The sequence below is a fragment of the Ovis canadensis genome, chromosome 3, assembly GCF_042477335.2.
Source record: "Ovis canadensis isolate MfBH-ARS-UI-01 breed Bighorn chromosome 3, ARS-UI_OviCan_v2, whole genome shotgun sequence".
NCBI classification, from domain to species: domain Eukaryota; kingdom Metazoa; phylum Chordata; class Mammalia; order Artiodactyla; family Bovidae; genus Ovis; species Ovis canadensis.
Genome location: NC_091247.1, coordinates 221,693,451 through 221,713,043, shown reverse-complemented (window position 1 = coordinate 221,713,043; position 19,593 = coordinate 221,693,451). Strand labels below are relative to the sequence as shown.

At 51.8% G+C, this 19,593-nt stretch overlaps 1 protein-coding gene across 5 annotated transcripts in view; it reads left to right on the top strand.

Moving 5' to 3' along the window:
- The window catches only part of TMEM184B (transmembrane protein 184B), a 54,885-nt gene that overhangs the window by 21,503 nt on the left and 13,789 nt on the right, over positions 1 to 19,593 (top strand). For 4 of the 5 annotated variants that reach the window (XM_069585981.1, XM_069585979.1, XM_069585980.1 and 1 more), the window contains 2 exons: positions 9,047 to 9,296; positions 10,829 to 10,994. In XM_069585981.1, the coding sequence (XP_069442082.1) occupies positions 9,105 to 9,296; positions 10,829 to 10,994 (358 nt within the window). In that variant the 5' untranslated portion in view covers positions 9,047 to 9,104. Of the gene's footprint in view, positions 1 to 9,046; positions 9,297 to 10,828; positions 10,995 to 12,669; positions 12,962 to 19,593 lie in introns of all 5 variants that reach the window. The other variant, XM_069585982.1, reaches the window with a different exon arrangement.

Sequence of the window (19,593 nt, the reverse complement as noted above, 5' to 3'; positions counted from 1 at the left end):
GTTACTCATTTTTTCATCCCATGCACGAGTATGCAGAGGATTTGTTGAAATTTGGCTAGTACATTTCCATCCTCCCCGAGGCCAATCAGATGTTCCTGTAAACTAAATGGAAGGTATTTTAAAGTTCTTAACGCATGAGTCCAAAACCCACTCAGATGCTTTGGAAATTTTTAAACAGATTAGAAAATTCTGTTACGTAGGCTTTTAGGAGCTCAGTTATGAGCTTTTTTTTTTTTTTTTTTAAGTTTCAGCATATTGTTTTGGGTGACATACTCTTGTAACAGGAGAAGTGTTTTATATATACTTTTCTGGAAACCTCTGCCCTAACTGAGGTTTCTTTTAAAGAGCAGTTCCTTTCTCATTGACTGTGATAACAAGCCTTTGCTGTGAGGGACATGTTAAACATGCTTAAAGATGTTATTAGGCTTCCGTCCTAACTCAATGGTAAAGAACCCGCCTGCTAATGCAGGAGATGAGGGTTTGATCCCTGGGTCAAGAAGATCCCCAGGAGAAGGAAATGGCAACTCACTCCAGTATTCTTGCCTGGGAAATCTCATGGACAGAGGAGCCAGGCAAGCTGCAGTCCATGGGGTCACAAGAGTCGGACATGACTTAGCCACTGAAATAGCACCAAAAGATGTTTTTGAAACATCCTTGGGAAGCATATCTCTGATAGCCAGTGGTCACAGGGAAAAATGGGCAAGTGGAACTTTTGTTTTGGTTAAAGAAAGATGTGTTGAGGTCAGTGATTAGGTTTGACAAATCTTTTTGATTGTGTTTCTACAAGATAACCAACTGGTGAATCTCTGATAGAGATGCTTTCCTGAGTCAGTGCCCATCTCATTACAAATTTGGTGGGAAATTCTCCTGTTCTGTGGTCTAAAACTTTATTATGCAAAGTGTCTAACGCAGGGAAGTAGAGCACCTAGAAGTCTATGTTTCTACCTGCCAGTCACTCAGCTGCAAGTTAGTGACATCTGGCAGTCTTGTTAGCATCTGTCTCTCTCCGCCTTTCCAAAGAGCAAAATCCCAGCTGTCATGTTCTTTTTCATCCTGAAGTAGTTCAATGTGCATCTCTACTTGATAAGGACCTTTTAAAACCTTTTACATTTTGAAATAATTATAAGCTCATAGGAAGTTGCAAAAATAGTAGATAAAACCCCATGTACCCTTCCTCCGCCAAGGCTAACATCTCAAAATTGCTGTAGGCCAATATCAAAACCAGGATGTGGACATTAGTATAGTACTGTTTTTTTGAAAATATTTGTTTGTTTGGCTGTGCTGGGTCTTAGTTGCAGCATGTGAGATCTTTAGTTGAGCCTTGAAAACTCTTAGTTGCTTCCTATGGGATCTAGTGCCCTGACCAGAGATTGGAACCTGGGGCCGGTGCCTTGGGAGCATGGAGTCTTAGCCACTGGACCGCCAGGGAAGTCCCTATGGTACTGTTAACTAGGCAGCAGTTGTTCAGGTGCTAAATCGTGTCTGACTCTACAGTCCATGGACTGTAGCCCACCAGGTTCCTCTGTCCATGGGATTTTCCAGGCAAGAATACTGGAGTGGGTTGCCATTTCCTTCTCCAGGGGATCTTCCCAAGCCAGGGATCAAACCTGCATCTCCTGCATTGCAGGCGGGTTCTTTACTGCTGAGCTACCAGGGAAGCCCAACTAGGCCACGGACGACAGACCTTCCTCAGTTTCCACTGTTTTCCTGTGTGTGTCCTTTTCTGTAGTTTTCACCTGTAGTCTCCTGTAGCCGCCACCACTTCAAGATACAAAGTATCTCTCCGCCTGGAGGGAACTCCTGAGTTTCCCTCCCTGTATCTGTGCACCCACTTTCCTTGCTGCCTCGGTCAACCACTGATCTGTTCTCCATCTTTATAGATTTGTTGTCTTGAGGATGTTACATAAATGGAACCAGGCACTATGTGGTATTTTGAGACTGACTGTTTTCACTAAACAATCCCTCGAGATCCCTTTAGACTGCTGCCTGTATCGATAGTTTGTCCTCTTTGTTGCTGAGTGGTGTTCCCTGGTCTGGATGTACTGAATGTTTAACCTTTCACCTGTAGAAGGACATTTGCATTGTTTCCATGCTTCCCTGACAGTTACAAAGGCAGCTGCTGTGAACATTTCGTGTATAGGTTTTTGTGTGAATGTACATTTTCATTTCTCTAGGATAAATGTTGAAGAGTGATACTGAGTTGTGTGGTTAAGTGCGTGTTAGTTTTATAAGAAACTGCCAGACTCTCGCAGCGCGGCTCTACCTTCTCATACTGCCTCCAGGAATGTATGTGTGAGCCAGTTTCTTTGCATCCTCACCTACGTTTGATGTCACTATTTCGTATTTATATGTGGGGACAGGGAGGCCTGGCGTGCTGCAAATCATGGGCTCGCAAAGAGTCGGACACGACGGAGCGACTGAATTGAACTGAACTGAACTGAGTGATACTTCATTGTGGTTTTAGTTTGCGTTTTCCTAATTGCTAATGTTGAACAGCCATTTACGTGTTGGCCGTGCTTCTTCTGTGTGAAGTGTCTGTTTGTATCTTTTGTGAATTTTCTGACTGAATTGTTTGGGTTTTATTTTTTATTTTTTAATTTTTTTTACTGTTGAGCTTTGAGCACTCTTAAGGTGTCGTCACTCAGTCGTGTCCCACTCTGTGCGACCCCGTGGACTGCAGCCACCAGGCTCCTTCGTCCATGGGATTTTCCAGGCAAGAATACTGGAGTGGGGTGCCATTTCCTTCTCCAGGGGATCTTCCCAACCCAGGGATCGAACCCGGGTCTCCTGCATTGCAAGCAGATGCTTTACCCTCTAAGCCACCAGGGAAGCCCTGCTATATTTTATATTCCAGATGCTGGTTATTTGTTGAATGTGTGGCTCAAAGATATTTTCTTCTGCTCTGTGGCTTGTCTGTTCATGCTGTTCACATAATCATAGCATGAAAGTTTTTACTTTTGGTGATGTCCAGTCAGTTTTTCCTTTTAGAGAGTCATGCTTTTGGTGTTAAGTCTAAGAAGGCTGCACCTAGCCCTGTGTTTCAAAGATTTCCTCCTATGTCTTCTAAAAGGTTTGTAGTCTTGACTGCGCTGAATTTTTGTTGCTTCTTACGTGGGCTTTCTGTAGTCAAGGTGAGTGGGGGCTAGTATTTGTTGAGGTGCCCAGGCTTCTCCTTGTGGTGGTTTTTCTTGCTGTGGAGCATGAGCTCCAGGGTGTACACACTTCGGTGGTTGCAGCTCTTGGTCTCTAGAGTAAGGCTAGTTGTAGTGCGTGGGCTTAGTTGCTCTGTGGCATATGGGATCTTCCTGGACAAGGGATCCCATGCCCCCTCCATTGGCAGGCGGATTCCTATCCATTGAGACACCGGGGAAGTCCCTACACTTTGCATGTAAATCCATGATCCATTTTAAATTAATTTTTGTGTATGGTGTAAGGTTTAGGTTAAGGTTCTTTTTTTTTTTTTGGTCTCTGGATATCCAGTTGTTCTAGCTAGTACTGTTTATTGAAACGATTATTCTTCCTCCATTGATAAACACTTTTATTTTTGCAAAGCTACCGTGCACCTGAAGTGGGCTTCCAAAGTGGCTCAGCAGTGAGGAGCCCCTCTGCCAGTGAGGAACCCCTCTGCCGGCACAGAAGATGCAGATTCGATCCCTGGGAGGGAAGATCCCCTGGAGGAGGAAATGGCAGTCCACAGCCTCGTTCTTGCCTGGAGAGTCCCATGGACAGTGGTCCCCAGGGTCACGAAGAGTTGGGCTTAGCACATGCACCTAACAAAACTGGCAGGGATTCTTGTGCGCCATCTGTTTCAAAGATGTCTTCTTCTATTTTTAATTTATTTTTTATTTTCTTTGACTTCTTATTTTATATGGAGTATAACCAGTTAACAATGTTGTGATAGTTTCAGGTGGACATCAAAGGGACTCAGTCATACATGTACACGTATCCATAAAAATATCTTTTCAAATCACTGGTCTGTTAACAGAGACTCAACAAAGTCCACACGTTGCGTTTAGTTGTAATGTCTCCTTGGCCTCTTCTGTAGTAACAGCCACCTTTGTTTATAAGCCATCGATTCCTGGGAGAAACCAGGTCCTTCATCCTGTAGATGGTCCCATGGTCTGGCTTTGCTGTTGCTTCCTCATGGTATCATTTCATCTGTTGTGCTACCCTCTGTATCTCCTGGATACTGGTGGTTAGTTCTAGGGACTTGCTTTGATTCCAGTTCACTTTTGGGGTGAGGGTCCTTCCTAGATGGTGCCGTGTGTGTCCTGTGTTCCCCATGCCCCTCTTCAGTGATATTGACCTTGACTGTGGCTTGTTCCATCCCTTATCAGATTCCCCGGTAGCCTCACCCAGTGGTTTTATCATCCACTGATGACAAAATGATGATATGATGATCCATATCTATGTCCATTGTTTGTATTAGGAGTTGCAAAATATTCATTTTTTGGTTGCATTCTGTCTCGCTTTACTAATGGGACTTTACACAAGTCCAACAATGATGTCATTACCCTTGAACATTATAGATGAAGCAACTGAAGCTCTGAGACATGAAGTCAGGCTTGCAGGTGGTGGAGTCCAGTAGGAACTCGGCTTGGCGACCTCACAGCTGGAGCTTGGGTATGCTCCTTGAAGCTCTGCCCAAAGCCCCTGCCACTTTGAAGCTTTTCCCGACCCTTCTCCCCAGCCTTCGCCAAGGTGGTTGGCACTTCCTCAGGGCTCCCTGGGTAGTGGGCACTCCCTTGTGCAGTGTGGTGGGGCCAAGGCCTCCAGGTTCCCCAGTCACGTAGAGCAGGCGTGTAGAGGAGCCGTGCGTCCTTGAACCTGGTCTTCTACGCCCAGCACAGTGTCCAGAAGCCTCAGGTCGTGTTTGCTGGAAAGATGACTCCATTGTCTCCCCTCAGGCTCTCTACCACAACCCTGGCAGTGTAATTTCAGTCGATTAAGAACATACAGGGAGAAGGCAATGGCAGCCCACTCCAGTACTCTTGCCTGGAAAATCCCATGGGCGGAGGAGCCTGGTAGGCTGCAGTCCATGGGGTCGCTAAGAGTTGGATACGATTGAGCGACTTGACTTTCACTTTTCACTTTCATGCATTGGAGAAGGAAATGGCAACCCATTCCAGTGTTCTTGCCTGGAGAATCCCAGGGATGGGGAGCCTGGTGGCCTGTGGTCTGTGGGGTCGCACAGAGTCGGACACGACTGAAGCGACTTAGCAGCAAGAACATACAGGGCACCTGCCAGAGCTGAGGTTCTGAGCTCCATCTGTGTGTCTTCCTTCCTCTGGTGTGTGTGGGCTGCATGGAAAAAAGGCAGCTATCAGGATCCTTTCCCCTGGGGAGCAAAACCCCCACTTCTCCCAGGTCTGAGGTGTCACCAGGCCAGGATCCTGCTCACTTGTGGGACCCAGGCAGGCAGAGGTCCTTTCCAGGAAGATCCCTGTCCCACGTGTGAAAGGGTGGGACTCAGTGCCCACCTCTGCTGCCAGCGCCCAAGTTTGCGGGGTTTAGTGCCATGAAGCAGGGCGACCCTTGAGAGCTGCCTTCACTTGCCTCTCTCGATGCCAGGGACCCTGCGCCTGTAAGTCAGAACACTGCCTAAAGTATTTGGGGGTTATTATGAAAATCCTAGAGTTATTTGTCAGTACCCCTGGAATTATTTTGGGGGTTATCATGAAAGCCCTTGGGAAAAGGCAATAGCACCCCACTCCAGTACTCTTGCCTGGACAATCCCATGGACAGAGGGTCCATGGGGTCGCTGAGAGTCGGACATGGGGTCGCTGAGAGTTGGACATGACGGAGCGACTTCACTTTCACTTTCCACTTTCATGCATTGGAGAAGGAAATGGCAACCCACTCCAGTGTTCTTGCCTGGAGAATCCCAGGGACGGGAGGAGCCTGGTGGGCTGCCATCTATGGGGTCGCACAGAGTCGGACACGACTGAAGCAACTTAGCAGCAGCAGCAGCAGAATGAAAGCCCTTGAGTCATTTGGTGGTACCCTTGGAAGCTGTAAAAACCCAGTTTCACATTGTTCTCCGCATCTCTAAGATGCAGACAGTCCTACTTACTTCAGAGTTGCTGTGAGAAAAGGCATGAGATCATGTGGGGGGAAATGCTTTGTAAACAGTGAGGGCTGCCTGAGAACGAAGTCAGTGGTCTGTAAATCACGGGGCCCCAGCACGAGACACGGTCAGAAACGTGGCCAGGGTAGGTCAGGCTGCAGAAGCGCCCGCCGAGGCCACGGCTTCCCCTCCTGGGAAGTACCTCCCTCCCCTTCCTGCTAGGAGTCGGGCCCTGGTGAGACAGCCGTGACCCCCGTCCTGGAAGGGGGCTCTGGAGCCCACGGGGGCGGCTCATCCATGGGCACCCGTTGGGAGACAGTAGGCACCTGGAACATATTCTATTGAAGTCCTGGGTCTGATTTGAGGGCAAGTCACTCACCCTCTGAGTGGACTTCTTGGGAACTAGATGACCTACATAAGGAGAGCACTCTAGGGAGAGGAAGCAAAGCCCAGCAGGAAACCGGCCACACTGAATAGATGCCCTAGCGGGTCACCCCTTAGCGGGGCCAGAGCTCAGCGGTTGCGCCGTCTCGGGAAGTCTATACACAGTCCCGTCAGCACCGCTGTTAGCTGAAGACAAAACAGCCTTTGACACACCCAGCCCTTGCTCAGAAGGGGAAGATGGAAGCGTGTGTGCACTTCCTGAAACAACCCCCCCCCCATTTCCTTGTGTTTATTCATTTAATTTGGGATGACAGACAAAGATGATGATTTACAACCCAAATCTTCTCTTTTAGGAAATATTTCTGGCACTGGTTTTCAATGTTGCAACCATACTTACAGGAGCTATTCTTAGACTTGTCACCGTGTCTCTTTTTCAAAGCGCCACCAGTCTTTATATAGACACCTTCTCCAATTTTGAGTTTCTTTATATAGATGCCTTCTCCAGTTTTGAGTTTTTAATCGAGATTCTTCTCTCGGTCGGGCGTTAGAGATCATTTATTTTTACGGGAAAATAGAAACATAGGGGGCTCTTCCAGGGTGAAACATATAGCTAAGAGCAGACGTGACTCAGACGGGGGCCGAGGGGTGGGGAGATGTGGGCAAGAAGCCTCAGATGGGGAGGGCACTGGGAGAGGTCATCTGGGCTGACCGCAGGGTTCAGACTGAGATGGTTGGGTGTGGGGGATTGGCCGTTTTCTGGGTCAGGCAGTGGAGACCCTCTGGGGTCCACTGAGCCTGTGCAGACACACAGCTGGTCATGGTGGAGCTAAGATGTGAGCCTCAGCCAGGGCTCTTTCTGCTCTCACCTTCGCATCTGTTTGCATCAGTGGTTGGACGGTCACCTGGTCCGTGGCAGGTTGGTCAGGGGCCTTTGCTGCATGGAGGCTCTGTGACCCAGGATGGTGTTGTCCAACCTGTCAACAGATGGCAGCACTGAAAGGGACTCCATCAGGGCCGTGGGTCTCGGCAAGTCTGTAGAGGGGCGTGGCTGGTCCTCCTAGAGCTTTCCAGGTGCTTCTGATGGAATGGCTTCACTCTTTGAGAGTGGTGCCAGCCCCCAGGCTGGCATTGGTCCTTGTTTTTAAACTTGCCAGGAGAACCATAACAACAGTTCCTCCTGTAATAGATGGTTTCCTTCCAGCGTGAAACTATTAATTTGTTACCCCAGGTACTGAGGCTGCTACCAGGAAGTGTGGGGCCGACATGGCAGCCCACGCGGGGTAACTGCCCAGGACGCTGGAGTGAGTGCCATCCTGTGGCCCAGCCACCCCGTCTTTATTTTCCCCACCCAGAATCTTCTTTTATGTCAGCTGCCTCAACCCTACTCTTTGCTTCTCTCTGACGCACCTCAAATTCCTTTTGAAATAAGGAGTGAAAATTGACAGATGATAAAATAAACATTATAAGTGGTCTTGGTGCTAAGCTTGCTGCTGGGGATTCCAAGATGGAAAAGTGGTCTTGCCTTGAAGAGTGGGTGGATTTAGGAGGATAAATGCAAGCAAATGACAGCCGTGCACGTCATGTAGGACCGCAGAGGCGGGTGAAATGCATGGAAGTACCTAAATGGGGAAAGGGATCAGGGCAGGCTTTTAGGAAGAGCCGTCCGTGAGCTAAATTACAAGGTGAGCAGTTTGAAGGTGGGGAAGGGCCACAAAATGTCCAGCACAGCACAGCTGGTTGGTGAGGACCAAGTGTCAGCCGTTAGGGAAACTGGGGAGAAATGGCGGAGGAAATACACCTGCCAGTAGAGAGGGTGCCTCAGGGCTAGAGTGACCCTGCTAGACCCCAAGTGTAAAGATGGGCGGAGCCCGCAGACAGTCACCGGGACACCGCTGCTCCAAGGGCTGGAGATCCAGTCCTGAGCAGAGCAGGGCCCCTGCCCTCGGGGAGCTAGTGTCTGGTGTGGGAGACAGACAGTTAATGAACACGTGTGTGATGTACAGTTTTGTCAGCTGGAGCCAGGTGGTAATGCGTGCTCTGGAGAGAAATAAGGCAAAGAGGTCAGAAGTGCCTTGGGTGAGGGTTGGTCATATTTGAATGGGTGGTCAGGACAGAGACCTAAAGGGTGTGTGGCAGCTGCTGTGTGGCGGGGCAGAGGCTGTGCAAAGGCCCTGTGGCAGGAGCAGGCGTGGCATTTTGGAGCCACAGGAGGCTAGTGTGGCTGGAATGGAGGATCATGATGGGAATGGACATGAGATCAGAGAGTGCGGAGGGCCCATCAGGCAGTCCGTGGGCCTCTGTAAGGACAACAGTTTGTAGTCTGATGGAGACAGGAGCCATTGGAGGGTTTTGAGCAGAGGAAGGGCTCAGTCTGACTGATGTCTTAGAAGGTTCACTTGCTGCTCTATGTGGATGGTGGGGCCAAGGAAGAAGCAGAGAGATTGGTCAGGAGCCTGTGCCATTAATCCAGGGGCTGGAGTGAGGCATGCTCAGGGTCTGGTCACATTTTGAAGGGAGATGTACAGCCTAGAAGGTTTTTTCCAGTGCTGCTGCTGACACTGGAAGGAAGCTAACATTGTGGTTCCCTGTTTCTAGGCCAGCTCGTCATTTATTCTGAGGCTTTCTCTCAGGAAGTCCCCTGCTGCCGGGCACCATGACCGTGAGGGGGGCCGCGCTGGCCCCGGATCCAGCATCGCCCACGACGGCAGCAGCCTCGCCCAGCGTCTCCGTGATCCCTGAGGGCAGCCCCACGGCCGTGGAGCAGCCCGTGTTCCTGATGACAACCGCTGCTCAGGCCATCTCTGGCTTCTTCGTTTGGACAGCCCTGCTTATCACCTGCCACCAGGTACCCAGGCCAGGCGAGCCAGCAAGCCCCAGCCCTCTGGGGCAGGTGGGCAGTCGTCCCGAGAGGTTTCTCATCCAACATAGTGTTAGTTAGGCCAAGCCAGGCTACACTGCAGTAACAGATAAGCCCGGAATCTCAGGGGCTTCCCCGGGGTGGGGAGGGTTCCTGCTCAGCCAGCCCAGTGCCAGTCAGTTTCCATTCTGTGGCTCCAGCATCTTACAGTTGCGAGACACCATCTGTCTGACAACTGCAGGGAGGGGTGTGTGTAGAAGGTGCTCTGAATATTTAACCTTCTCAACCAAAAAAGGCCCACCTTCCATGGGCCAGAACTGGTCACGTGTCCAGCCCAAGCTATAGGGGAGCCTGGGAACTGTGTACAGAGTGGCAGTAACCCCTTTGCAGATGAGAAAATTGGGACCCAGAGAGGAAAGAGGGAGGGGACGCTAGCCTAGTCACATACAAGTTGGTGGCAGAGCTGGGATGGAAGTCAAGGTCCCCATCCCCCGGGCTCGCCATCCCAGGGGAGGCTGCCGTGGGTGGGGACGTGCCTTGGCTGCCCAAGGAAGAAGGTTTGAAGGCTGCTCCATGAAGAGGGAGGCTGAGCCCGTTCCGGTCCCAGGGTTCCCCGTCCCTCCTAGAACTCGATTGCTTCCCAGGCGGCTGGCTCACAACAGATGGGAAACGCTTCATCTTCCTCCTCCCGGGCACAGGGCTTGGCTGGGCCAAGCATGAAGTCATGGGAGCTGGGACGAGGGAGACTCTGGCTGCTGGGACTGTGGCATCGTGGTTAGAGCCGTTCTTGGCATTTGTGTGCAGCTTTTATTTTTTCCCCTGCTTTCTAAAAACTGCATTGCATTCTCCCGACTTGCCAGCGAGGCAGGCAGCGCTGCCCCTGTTCAACAGATGGGAAAGTGAAACCCAGAATGAAGCTGTCGCTGCAGCCACTCAGCCAGAAAAGACTTCCACCTTCTGTGGAAGGGAAGGTCCCGTCTGTCCCGCCCTCTGCACCATAAGTTAGTTAAGCAACAGGGCAGGGTAGACCACCACCTGAACACCTGTGTGTTAGCTCCTCACCCCAGGGGCAGGTGTTTAGAAAGTCCTGGAGGTGGACGGACAGTACATGCATGTCAGTCGACTCCTGCATCAGGCACCTGGTTCCCAAACCCAGATATGCACACATCCCGGTCCCCAGGGAGCGTGTCATCACTGTGGATCCCAGCTCATCCCTGACTGATCTGCATAATCTTGGGGGTGACCTCATGGCCCTGGGTCTGCAAGGCAGCCTGGGCACCACCGCACGCAGCCTGCGGGCTTCATGCACCCCTTGGTCGGATGCTTACAATAGCCTAGCCTCACCTGGGAAGTGTGTGTCATCACAGTGGAGAGAGAAGGATGCAGAGGCTCAGGGCTGAGTTATGTGGTGGTCCCTGTGCTAGCTGAGGGCGGAGCCGGACTCGGGTGGGCTCCTCTCCCGTGGAGCGGGCGGGCCGTGGGCTCCGGGGCTCCGGCTGACCGGCCCCCTCCGCCCCCAGATCTACATGCACCTGCGCTGCTACAGCTGCCCCAACGAGCAGCGCTACATCGTCCGCATCCTCTTCATCGTGCCCATCTACGCCTTCGACTCCTGGCTCAGCCTCCTTTTCTTCACCAACGACCAGTACTACGTGTACTTCGGCACCGTGCGCGACTGCTACGAGGGTGAGGACGGCTCGGGCGGCAGCCAGAGGGTTGTGGGGGAGCTGGGAGCTGTGCACCCCCACTTTGTCTGGGGGCTGGCAGACCCTCTTCCCGGCTTCCTTCTGGAGGGGCCACCTGTCCCTTCTTGAACCCCTTCAGGGTTTTCCATCCCTAGGTTTTCAGGTCCCAGCACACGTGTAACCAGTTGTCACCTGCTGAGACGCTTCACAACGGCCCCCAAACACCTGTACAGACACCCAGGATCAGGGCTCCTTTCTCAGTGCTGGCATCTCTGGTGGGGATGGGGGCAACAAATAAGTGGCTCATTGGTAGAAAGGGCTTCCCTTCTGTGGAAGGGAGGGTCCTGTCTGTCCTGCCCTCTGCACCATAAGTTAGTTAAGGGACAGGGCGGGCTGGGCCACCTGTGTTTTAGCTCCACAGCCCAGGGACAGGTATTTAGAAAGTCTTGGAGGTGGAGGGACAGTTCATGCATGTTAATCGACTCCTGCATCAGGCACCTGGTCCCCAAACCCAGCCATGCACACTGGTCCCCAGGGAGTGTGTCATCTCTGTGGATCCCAGCTCATCCCTGACCGATTTGCATAATCTTGGAGGTGACCTCGTGGCCCCGGGTCTGCGAGGCAGCCTGGGCACCACCGCACACAGCCTTCATGCACCCCTGTACCGTGAGGCACAGGTGGGTAAGGGGCTTGTTCGGGGTGTATGGTAAGGTAGTGTAGCGGCAGGGCTGGGCCTCCCTCCCTGTGTGTCTTAATCCTGAGGGCTTTGTCCCAGGAGGAGCTCGCTGCCTTTCAGGGGGCAGTCCTCATGTGTGGTGTGGACGCGTCACTTGCTCCTGTGCCCAGCTCCAAGCACCCAGCCAGGCCCCATGCTGGGCTCCGGGCAAGATAGCCCTCACCCCGCCTGCCGTCCAGGAATCTGTGCCGCCTAAACAGTCAGCGCAAGGAGACAGGGGTGCTCTCTCCCAGTGGCCCTGGCTGGGGTTGGGGCAGCGGTGGGGCAGGAATCAGGGTCTTAGAGATGAGTCAGCATCTGCCAGGCAGTGGCATGGATGAGTATTCATTCTGGGCAGAGAGGAATCTCCGTATGCCAGTTTTGGGGTGCTGGGAGCTGTGGGGGGAGTGGGGGGCCAGCCATGGCCAGAGGAGAGGCCAGTGGCTGGAGGAGATGGACCTGGGAGGCAGGGATGGGGACATACACAGCCTTGGGGGCATAGAAGGAAACAGAGGCTTTCTTTTTTACTGACGATTCACAAGAATATGACATGACTGGAAACTGCAGTTTAGAAAATCTCCAGGTGCTGAGTGGGTGAAGGAAGGGGAGGCCAGAGACCCCAGGACAGGTCGCAGGCCAGCGATGCTTCGGCCTGTCCCCAGGCAGGCCAGCAGGGAGAGGAAGGACGACCCTTGAACTCCAGACCCCTGCTGTGACGCCCACCCTTCTCAATGGTTCTATGCTTTCCTGGCTCCTCCCCATACCTGCGCTGATGGTTTTGGGTGGAATGACCAAACATGGTTTTCCTTATGCCAGGGCTCTGACCACAACTGGTTACCTGCTTCCCAGACCCCGGGGCAGGGGGGCCGCTTTGCCCTGGCCCTTGGAGTGCAGCATGCTTGGCCCCAAAGAAGCTAGAGTCTCTCCTCTCATCTCACTTTGAACCTGTGTATCCCTGAAGACTTGCAGGGCACAGGAAGTGGTCTTTGAACGTGAGGAGAGAATGCAGGCACCGGTGGGGCCCCCCAGCCCTGCAGCACCGCCGGCCTCCTTTCCCGCCCAGCCCAGCACATCCGTTTTTCCAGTGCCAGCGGAGCTCTTTCATCCTGACTCCAGCATCCCCTCAGAAAGGCCTTCCCGTGGCTCTGGCTCCCAGCCCCTGTTTGCAGTTAAGCATGGACAGTGTGTGAGCCTGGACTTTCAGCTCCACGAGAGCAGACACGGGCCGAGAGCCCGGGTGACAGAGCCCGCAGGTGAGAGGTGCTCACGCCATCTGTATTTTTTGAACGAATAAGGGAAGACTGTGCTTCACTGCAGGGGGTGCAGGTTCTATCCCTGGGTGGGGAACTAATAAGAATGTGTGTGCGGCTTGGCACAGCCAAAACAAGAAAAGACTTAAACACCTGCTACACGCCTTGCAGTCCCCCACATGACTGCCTCGCTGAGTCCCCAGGCTGGAGGCCCTGCCTGGCTCTGTCAGGTGAGAATGTGGCAGCTGGGCAGGGACTCTAGAGCCGGATGTTCCCGGAAGTGGCGGAGTCCCCAGGGAAACCACTGGGCACCTAGGCAGTGGTAAAGCCTGGGGATGGCAACGGTGGGCTCCCTTTTCTGTTCAGCTGCCAGCCTCGCTATGGTGCCCAGGAGCAGCCTCTGCCCACTGGTTTCTTTGGAAGCAAAAAGCACTTGCCTACTGGGGGCCTGGGGTGGGGCTATCCTGTGTGATGTGGGGCCAAGTATAGGCTCCCTTCTCTCCGGGGCCCTGAAGACTGGGGCTCACGGCAGAAGTGGGGACCACCCGGGGCCTCCAGCCCATCTCACTCTGGGCCCCAGAGGCAGCAGCAGATGGTCGGCAGCTACTCCATCCCAGAACCCTTTTGTTCAGGTCCAGCCCGTCCCATCCTTCCAGCCACACGAAGGTCCTCACAGGAAGCCGGCCGCCCTGCGAAGCGTGTCTCCTAGCAACGCTATTATCCGCTTGGCCTCTCCGGAGGAGTTTACAAACAGCGCCACAGCTGCCGTGGAGTTCAGGCTGCCCCCACGTCCACCAGCTCGCAGTGTCTGAGTCGGTGGGCCGGGCCCTGGCCTGGCCTTTTCCACACCTCCCTCTTGGTGCTCTTATCTGCAGCTGCCCACAGGAGCCGCCCCTGCAGAGTTGATGATGGAGTGTGTGGCGTGCTGCAATTCTTGGGGTCGCAGAGACACAACTGAGCGACTGAACTGAACTGTGTCTCTTAAAATTCAAAAAGAACCAAGCCCACTTCGCCTTCATTCTCCCTCCCACCGTTCCTCCTCAGTGTCCCAAAACTCGCAAAGGGACACGAATCGACTGGGCTGGGGGCCTCTTATTTCAGATAGAACCTGCCCGTTGTGTAGGCCGGCTCAGAGCTGGACTCTCTGTCTGGCCTCTTAAAGACATCTGCTTTTTTTTTTTTTGAACAAAATTAAAACAACTGAAATTTTACTTTTATTGAAGTAATATATGCCCTTGGTTGAAACAAAACTGCCCCAACTCCTCCTCACTCTCAAAGTCATCCTACTTTCAACTCTTTAAACTGGTTTCATTTGCTCGAGTGACCTAAAAATAGGTTATTTCTTAGCTTTCCAGTCTTATGTAGGGTTACATAGTGACTTCCTGCTGCAGAAGAGTTTTTGTTTTGGTTTTGGGTTTTGGTTTTGGTCACGCCATGCAGCTTGTGGGATCTTACTCAGTTCCCCCACCAGGGATTGAACCCATCCCCCCTGCGGTGGAAATGCAGAGTCTTAACCACTGGACTGCCAGGGACGTCCAAGGAAGGCTTTGAGTGAGGTATCCTATCTCCAGCTGCAGCACACATACGCACGTTTTCTTTCCTTCCTCTTTTTAATATGATCGTATCTTCATTTTTCTTCGTCTGCATGCAGTGTGCGGATTATACATCTGTAACTGTTCAGGGCTCAGCCTCACAATGACCCAAGATGTCGTTTCCTTGTTCAGCTTTGTTTTCCCTCTGGTTTCTACTTGTCTGCCTCTTTGGCTTGCTGTTTCCTGTTTCTTATCATTAATTTATCCCCCCAGCGCTTCAGTTGAATAAAACAAGAAGCCCTCCTGGCAGTCTCCTAGCTCCGGGTGTTCCAGGTGGCGATCCTCCTGGAGCCCCGCCCTCCTTACTCCCATCTGGACTGGTTGTCCTCGATGCCTCTTGCTTTTCAGCTGTTGTCCTGGGTCTTTCCTTCACCGTCAGTCCAGGAATCCTGCCGTCTTTCCTGTGAACCGCCTGTTCCCTGGGTGCCGTCTTTTCCGTGTCTGAGGTTTGCCCTTTTTGGTGAGCACACATCTTCCAGGGGCTTCCTGAGAAGACAGGTTGCATGGGAGTTCTGTTTTCTGAAATCTGAACATTATCTGCAAATATCTTTATTATAATGTTTAAGTTCGTTGGTGTTCAGTGGGAATATGATTTCTGAATTGAAAATCATTCTCCCTCTGAATTTTGAAGGTGTGTTTTTAACCGCCTCTTAGCTCCCAGTGTTGTTTTTGGAAAGTCTGCTCGATCCTTAATGCTTGTATGTAACTCTTTTTTTTTTTCTCCTAGCTCTTTAGTATCTTGCCTCTATCCTCATTGTTCGGAAATCTCACAAGAGATGGGGTGTTCATTGTACAGGGCATCTGGTGGGCTCTTTCAGTGTGGATACAACTCATATCCTAAGGTTCTGGGAAATTTTCCTGAATGTTTCTTTGGTAATTCCTTCCCCTCCTCTTTATCATCCCTTTCTGGAGTAAGTTAAGTAGCACGTTGCACTTTTGCATTGAGCCTCAAATTTCCTTTACAGCTTCTTGGCATTTTCCATCTCTTTCTTTGTTCCGCTTTCCAGGAATTCTTCTGGTTATGTTTTAAATCTTTACCTTTGAGCTTTCTGTTGAAGGTTTTGTTTCCTGTATCATGTTGTAAAATGTCAGGAGCTTTCCCCTGCTCTTTCTCCCTTGTTCCTGGTTTTGTTCTCTCTCCGGGGATGCTAAGTACATTTTTCTTCTGTTCCCCACTTTATCTCTGTCTCTTGAGTTTCTTCCATTTGTTTGCTTACTTTGCTCTTTGACCTTTGAATAAGAAGCTTTCCTCAAATGTCTGGTGTTCTTGGCTATTTTTTTTTTTTTAATATATTTGAGAATGGGGCTTGGGCTTTTCAGGTGGCACAGTGGTATAGAATCTGCCTCCCAGTGTGGGAGATGCAAGAGACACGGGTTTGAACCCTGAGTCAGGAAGATCCCCTGGAGGAGGAAATGGCAACCCACTCCAGTATTCTTTCTTGGGAAATCCCAGGGGCAGAGGAGCCTGGCAGGCTACACTCTGTGGGGTTGCAAAGAGTCTGACATGACTGAGCACATACATAAATAAAGGAAATACCAAGTACACGTGGGAGCCCAAAGTAAGAAATCTAAAACAGTGGAAAAGAAGAATGGGTCTTAAAACTGCTGGGCCTTGTCCCAGTTGGGTGGAGGACATGGATAGGACGTGGGACATTTCCTCTGCCTTTTATTTACTTTTTTTTTTTTTACTGCAGCATATGGGATCTTATTTCCCTGACCAGTGATTGAATCCGCACCTCCAATAGTGGCAGTGGGGCATCTTAACCACTGGACCACCAGGGAGGTTGCTCCTCTGCTGTTTGCAGGCAGTGATGGGGTAGACAGGACATGAAGGCTCTTTGATTCTGGGCCTCTTTCCCCAGGGAATAATGTTCTCATCGCCTTCTAGGAGGAGGAAGCTGAGGGGCTGAGCTATAGCTGGGAAAGGGCCCTGGACATCTTCCCTTCGTGTTCAGACATCCTGTCTGTATTTTCTGCAAGTCTCTTCATTGCTGCCCTTACCTGGGCCAAGTTCTGTGAGGGCAGAACCATCTCAACTGTCTCGAAAGGAAAAAGCCAAGAGCACCACCTGGAGATTTGTAGCTGGTGTTCACATCTGTACCCACAGCCATCAGAGCTGCCTGGCGTGCCTGGTTACACAGGTTCCTGGGGTTCTTACTGGCTCCCTCCTGTCCCCAAGTCAGTGGCCACGCCACACCTTCCAGAGCTTTTGTGACATCCCCCTGCCTCATGGCACCTGCTGCCTCTGGGACCATGTCCTTACCTTTGAAGGTTTATACCTTTCCCCCCAATTCCTTCTCATTTCAGCGCCATTTCAGGGGAGAATGGAGGTAAACCCTGTGAACTGGAGCTAGTGATTCCATTATCTAGGGAGAAATGGTTGCTTGCCCAGTGCCCCTAATGGAAGTGTTAGTTGCTCAGTTGTGTTCAATTCTCTGTGACTCCATAGACTGTAGTCCACCAGGCTCCTCTGTCCATAGAATTTTCCAGGCAAGAACACTGGAGTGGGTTGCCATTCCCTTTTCCAAGGGATCTTCCCTACCCAGGGATTGAACCTGGGTCTCCTGCATTGCAGGCAGATTCTTTACCGCTGAGCGTCTACCGCCTGGTAAAGGCCAGAATTTACAGAGCTGGGAGTGGAGCACCAGGGTGCACAGGGCAGGCAGATGGTGCAGCGGTGGGATCCAGCCCCCTTGCCTGCATTTAGTGCTTGATTGGGGTAGGGGTCGCCCCTAAAGATGGCTCTGAGACACCCTGGGGAGTTCAGTGGCTGGAGAGGTGCGGGTGGCTGAAGCTCAGATGGGGAAACGCGTCCACGGCTGCTCTGGGTGGGCACTGTCTTGTTAATAGGGTTTGGGTAGCACTTCACAGTTCACCACATGGTTTTTCATTACTGTTAGCTCATTCTTTCATCTCAGTTACCTGGTAGAGTATCTGTTATCATCCCCATGTTTCACATGTGAAAAAAAAATTCACATAGGCTAAGAAATTTGCCCCAAGTTGTTACCTAGAAAGTAACTGCCAAAGGCCAGACTCTGGTCTGGGTCTCTGAGGTCCAGGAATTGCTCTGCGGCCAAGCTTGGGGAAGGAATACAGGACCAGGTTCTTCCTTGCAAAAGTGTGAACTCTTGTTCAGGGAAGAGGTTTTACATGCACGAGAGAAGCAAAGAATGGCGCTTCTTCCACCCAGTTTCCAATTTGGGACGAACTTGGATTCCTGGATTTGGGTCCAAAGTGAAACTTCTTCCCAGGTGGGGAGAGTGCAGTTGAGGACCACCAGCTTGAGGACCCCCAAAGACTCAACGACCAGTGTGCTGCCAGCAGGACTCACGGGGCTGGTCGTGGCCCTTTCTGGCCACGGCTCTGAGAGAGCCAGGAATCAGAAGAGCTCAACCCATCAGGATAAAGACAGGCAACGAGAAGAAACCAAAGAAGACAGACCAGAGTCAGCTTTTTGGACGGCAAGGAGCAGCAGTGAGCAGGAACAGCAAAGGGCAGAAAAGCCAGAGGGAGGAGGAGCAAGGGCCAGCGCATGGCTCAGAGTCCGGGGTTGGCGCTGAGGGAGGACCCCACCCTCCTGGCTGTAGCACATGCATCTGTTATTGTCCGTGATGATCAGCAGCCACTGGAAAAGCGGGAAAGAATGTTCGGGTGCCCCCTGTTTGCTAAGCAGTTGGATCTGGTCTTTTGCCTCTGATTGTGTGCCTTTGTCTCTAGTTCATTTAAGATTTGGTGTCTAGAATGGAGATGGAAGTTCCAGGTATCTGGCTGTCCAGGGTTAGCGAGAAAGAGAGCGAGCCCGTTCTTTCTCTGATGCTGGATGCTCCCTGTGGGCCCCTGTGGTCACTTGTTTGTCTGGGGTCTCTCCAGGGAACCAGAATGGGAGCTGTGGTCAGAAGCGTGGTCAGGTGAGAACCCCCACGGTTAATCTTTTTTGCTCTTGTGACGTTCAGGGCCAGCTTATCTGTGTTTGTCCCCTGGCTGTGTGTTGAGCTGTCCATTTTAAACACACATGCTGGAGTGTGGGGGTGGTATTTTGCATGGCTCTGTCATTTCCTAGGAAGGGCATTGATTTGTCCAGATGGTCAGTGGGTCTTGGTGTGGGCTGGTTGAGTCATCTCCAGGAGATTCTGTCTTGTTTCCCTTCTCCAAGATGCATTATCTACTCACTAATGATTCTTTTAACAGAAACCATCAGCAGATCAGGATTTTACAGACTGTCTGGCCCCAGAGCACTGATCAAAGGTCAAAAATCCTGAATTGGGAGAGATGGATGAAGTTTGGTGATCTCATCAGTTGAATGCAGAGCTGCATATGGACAGAGAGCTGGACCATATAATTCACGAGCAGGCTGACGTATGTTGCAACACAGGAAAGGATGTGAGCTCAGGCACCAAGCTCTTCCCAGAAGTGGATTGCAAGATAGCCTAGTTTGGTGATTCTGGACAGAGGGGCAGAGGAACCTTGGGCCCTGTGGCCTCTCCCTTGGACTTTGGTGACTGGAAGTCCAGTTACCTTGGGGAAAGTGCAGCTTCCCAGCCCGTGAGAGGTTGAGCACCTTGAGCGCAGGACTGAGTGAGGGCCGCATCCATAGCCCTCCTCTCTGAGCCTCACCTGGAGCTGTGGCCTGTGTCCACCCATTCGTTTCTTCCTTGCTGATTGAGTGTGGAAGTGCCAAGCCCTTTGATCGCTGTGGGGGTGGGCCTCGGGTCCTGCCTGCAAGGTGTTTACAGAAGACAGTGGGTAACACTGCGCAGTATTCTCTGTGAGCCCAGCCTCGAGATAAGGCACCACACTCTCAGCCCTGAGCCCCGTCCTCACCGCAGCCCCCACCTGGGAGCAGCTGTTATCCCCGGCTTAGAGATGAGGAAACCAAGGCCCAGAGCTCTGAAGAGATTGGCCACACAGCTCCTAAGTGGTGGAGCCTAAGCGGTGGGACACGCAGGCAGTCTGGCTCCAGGGTCCCTGGCTTGCTGCCCGCTTTATGCTGCTTCTTGTACTAGAAGGAGCAGGCGGATCCACAGAGATTGTGGGGTGTGATAT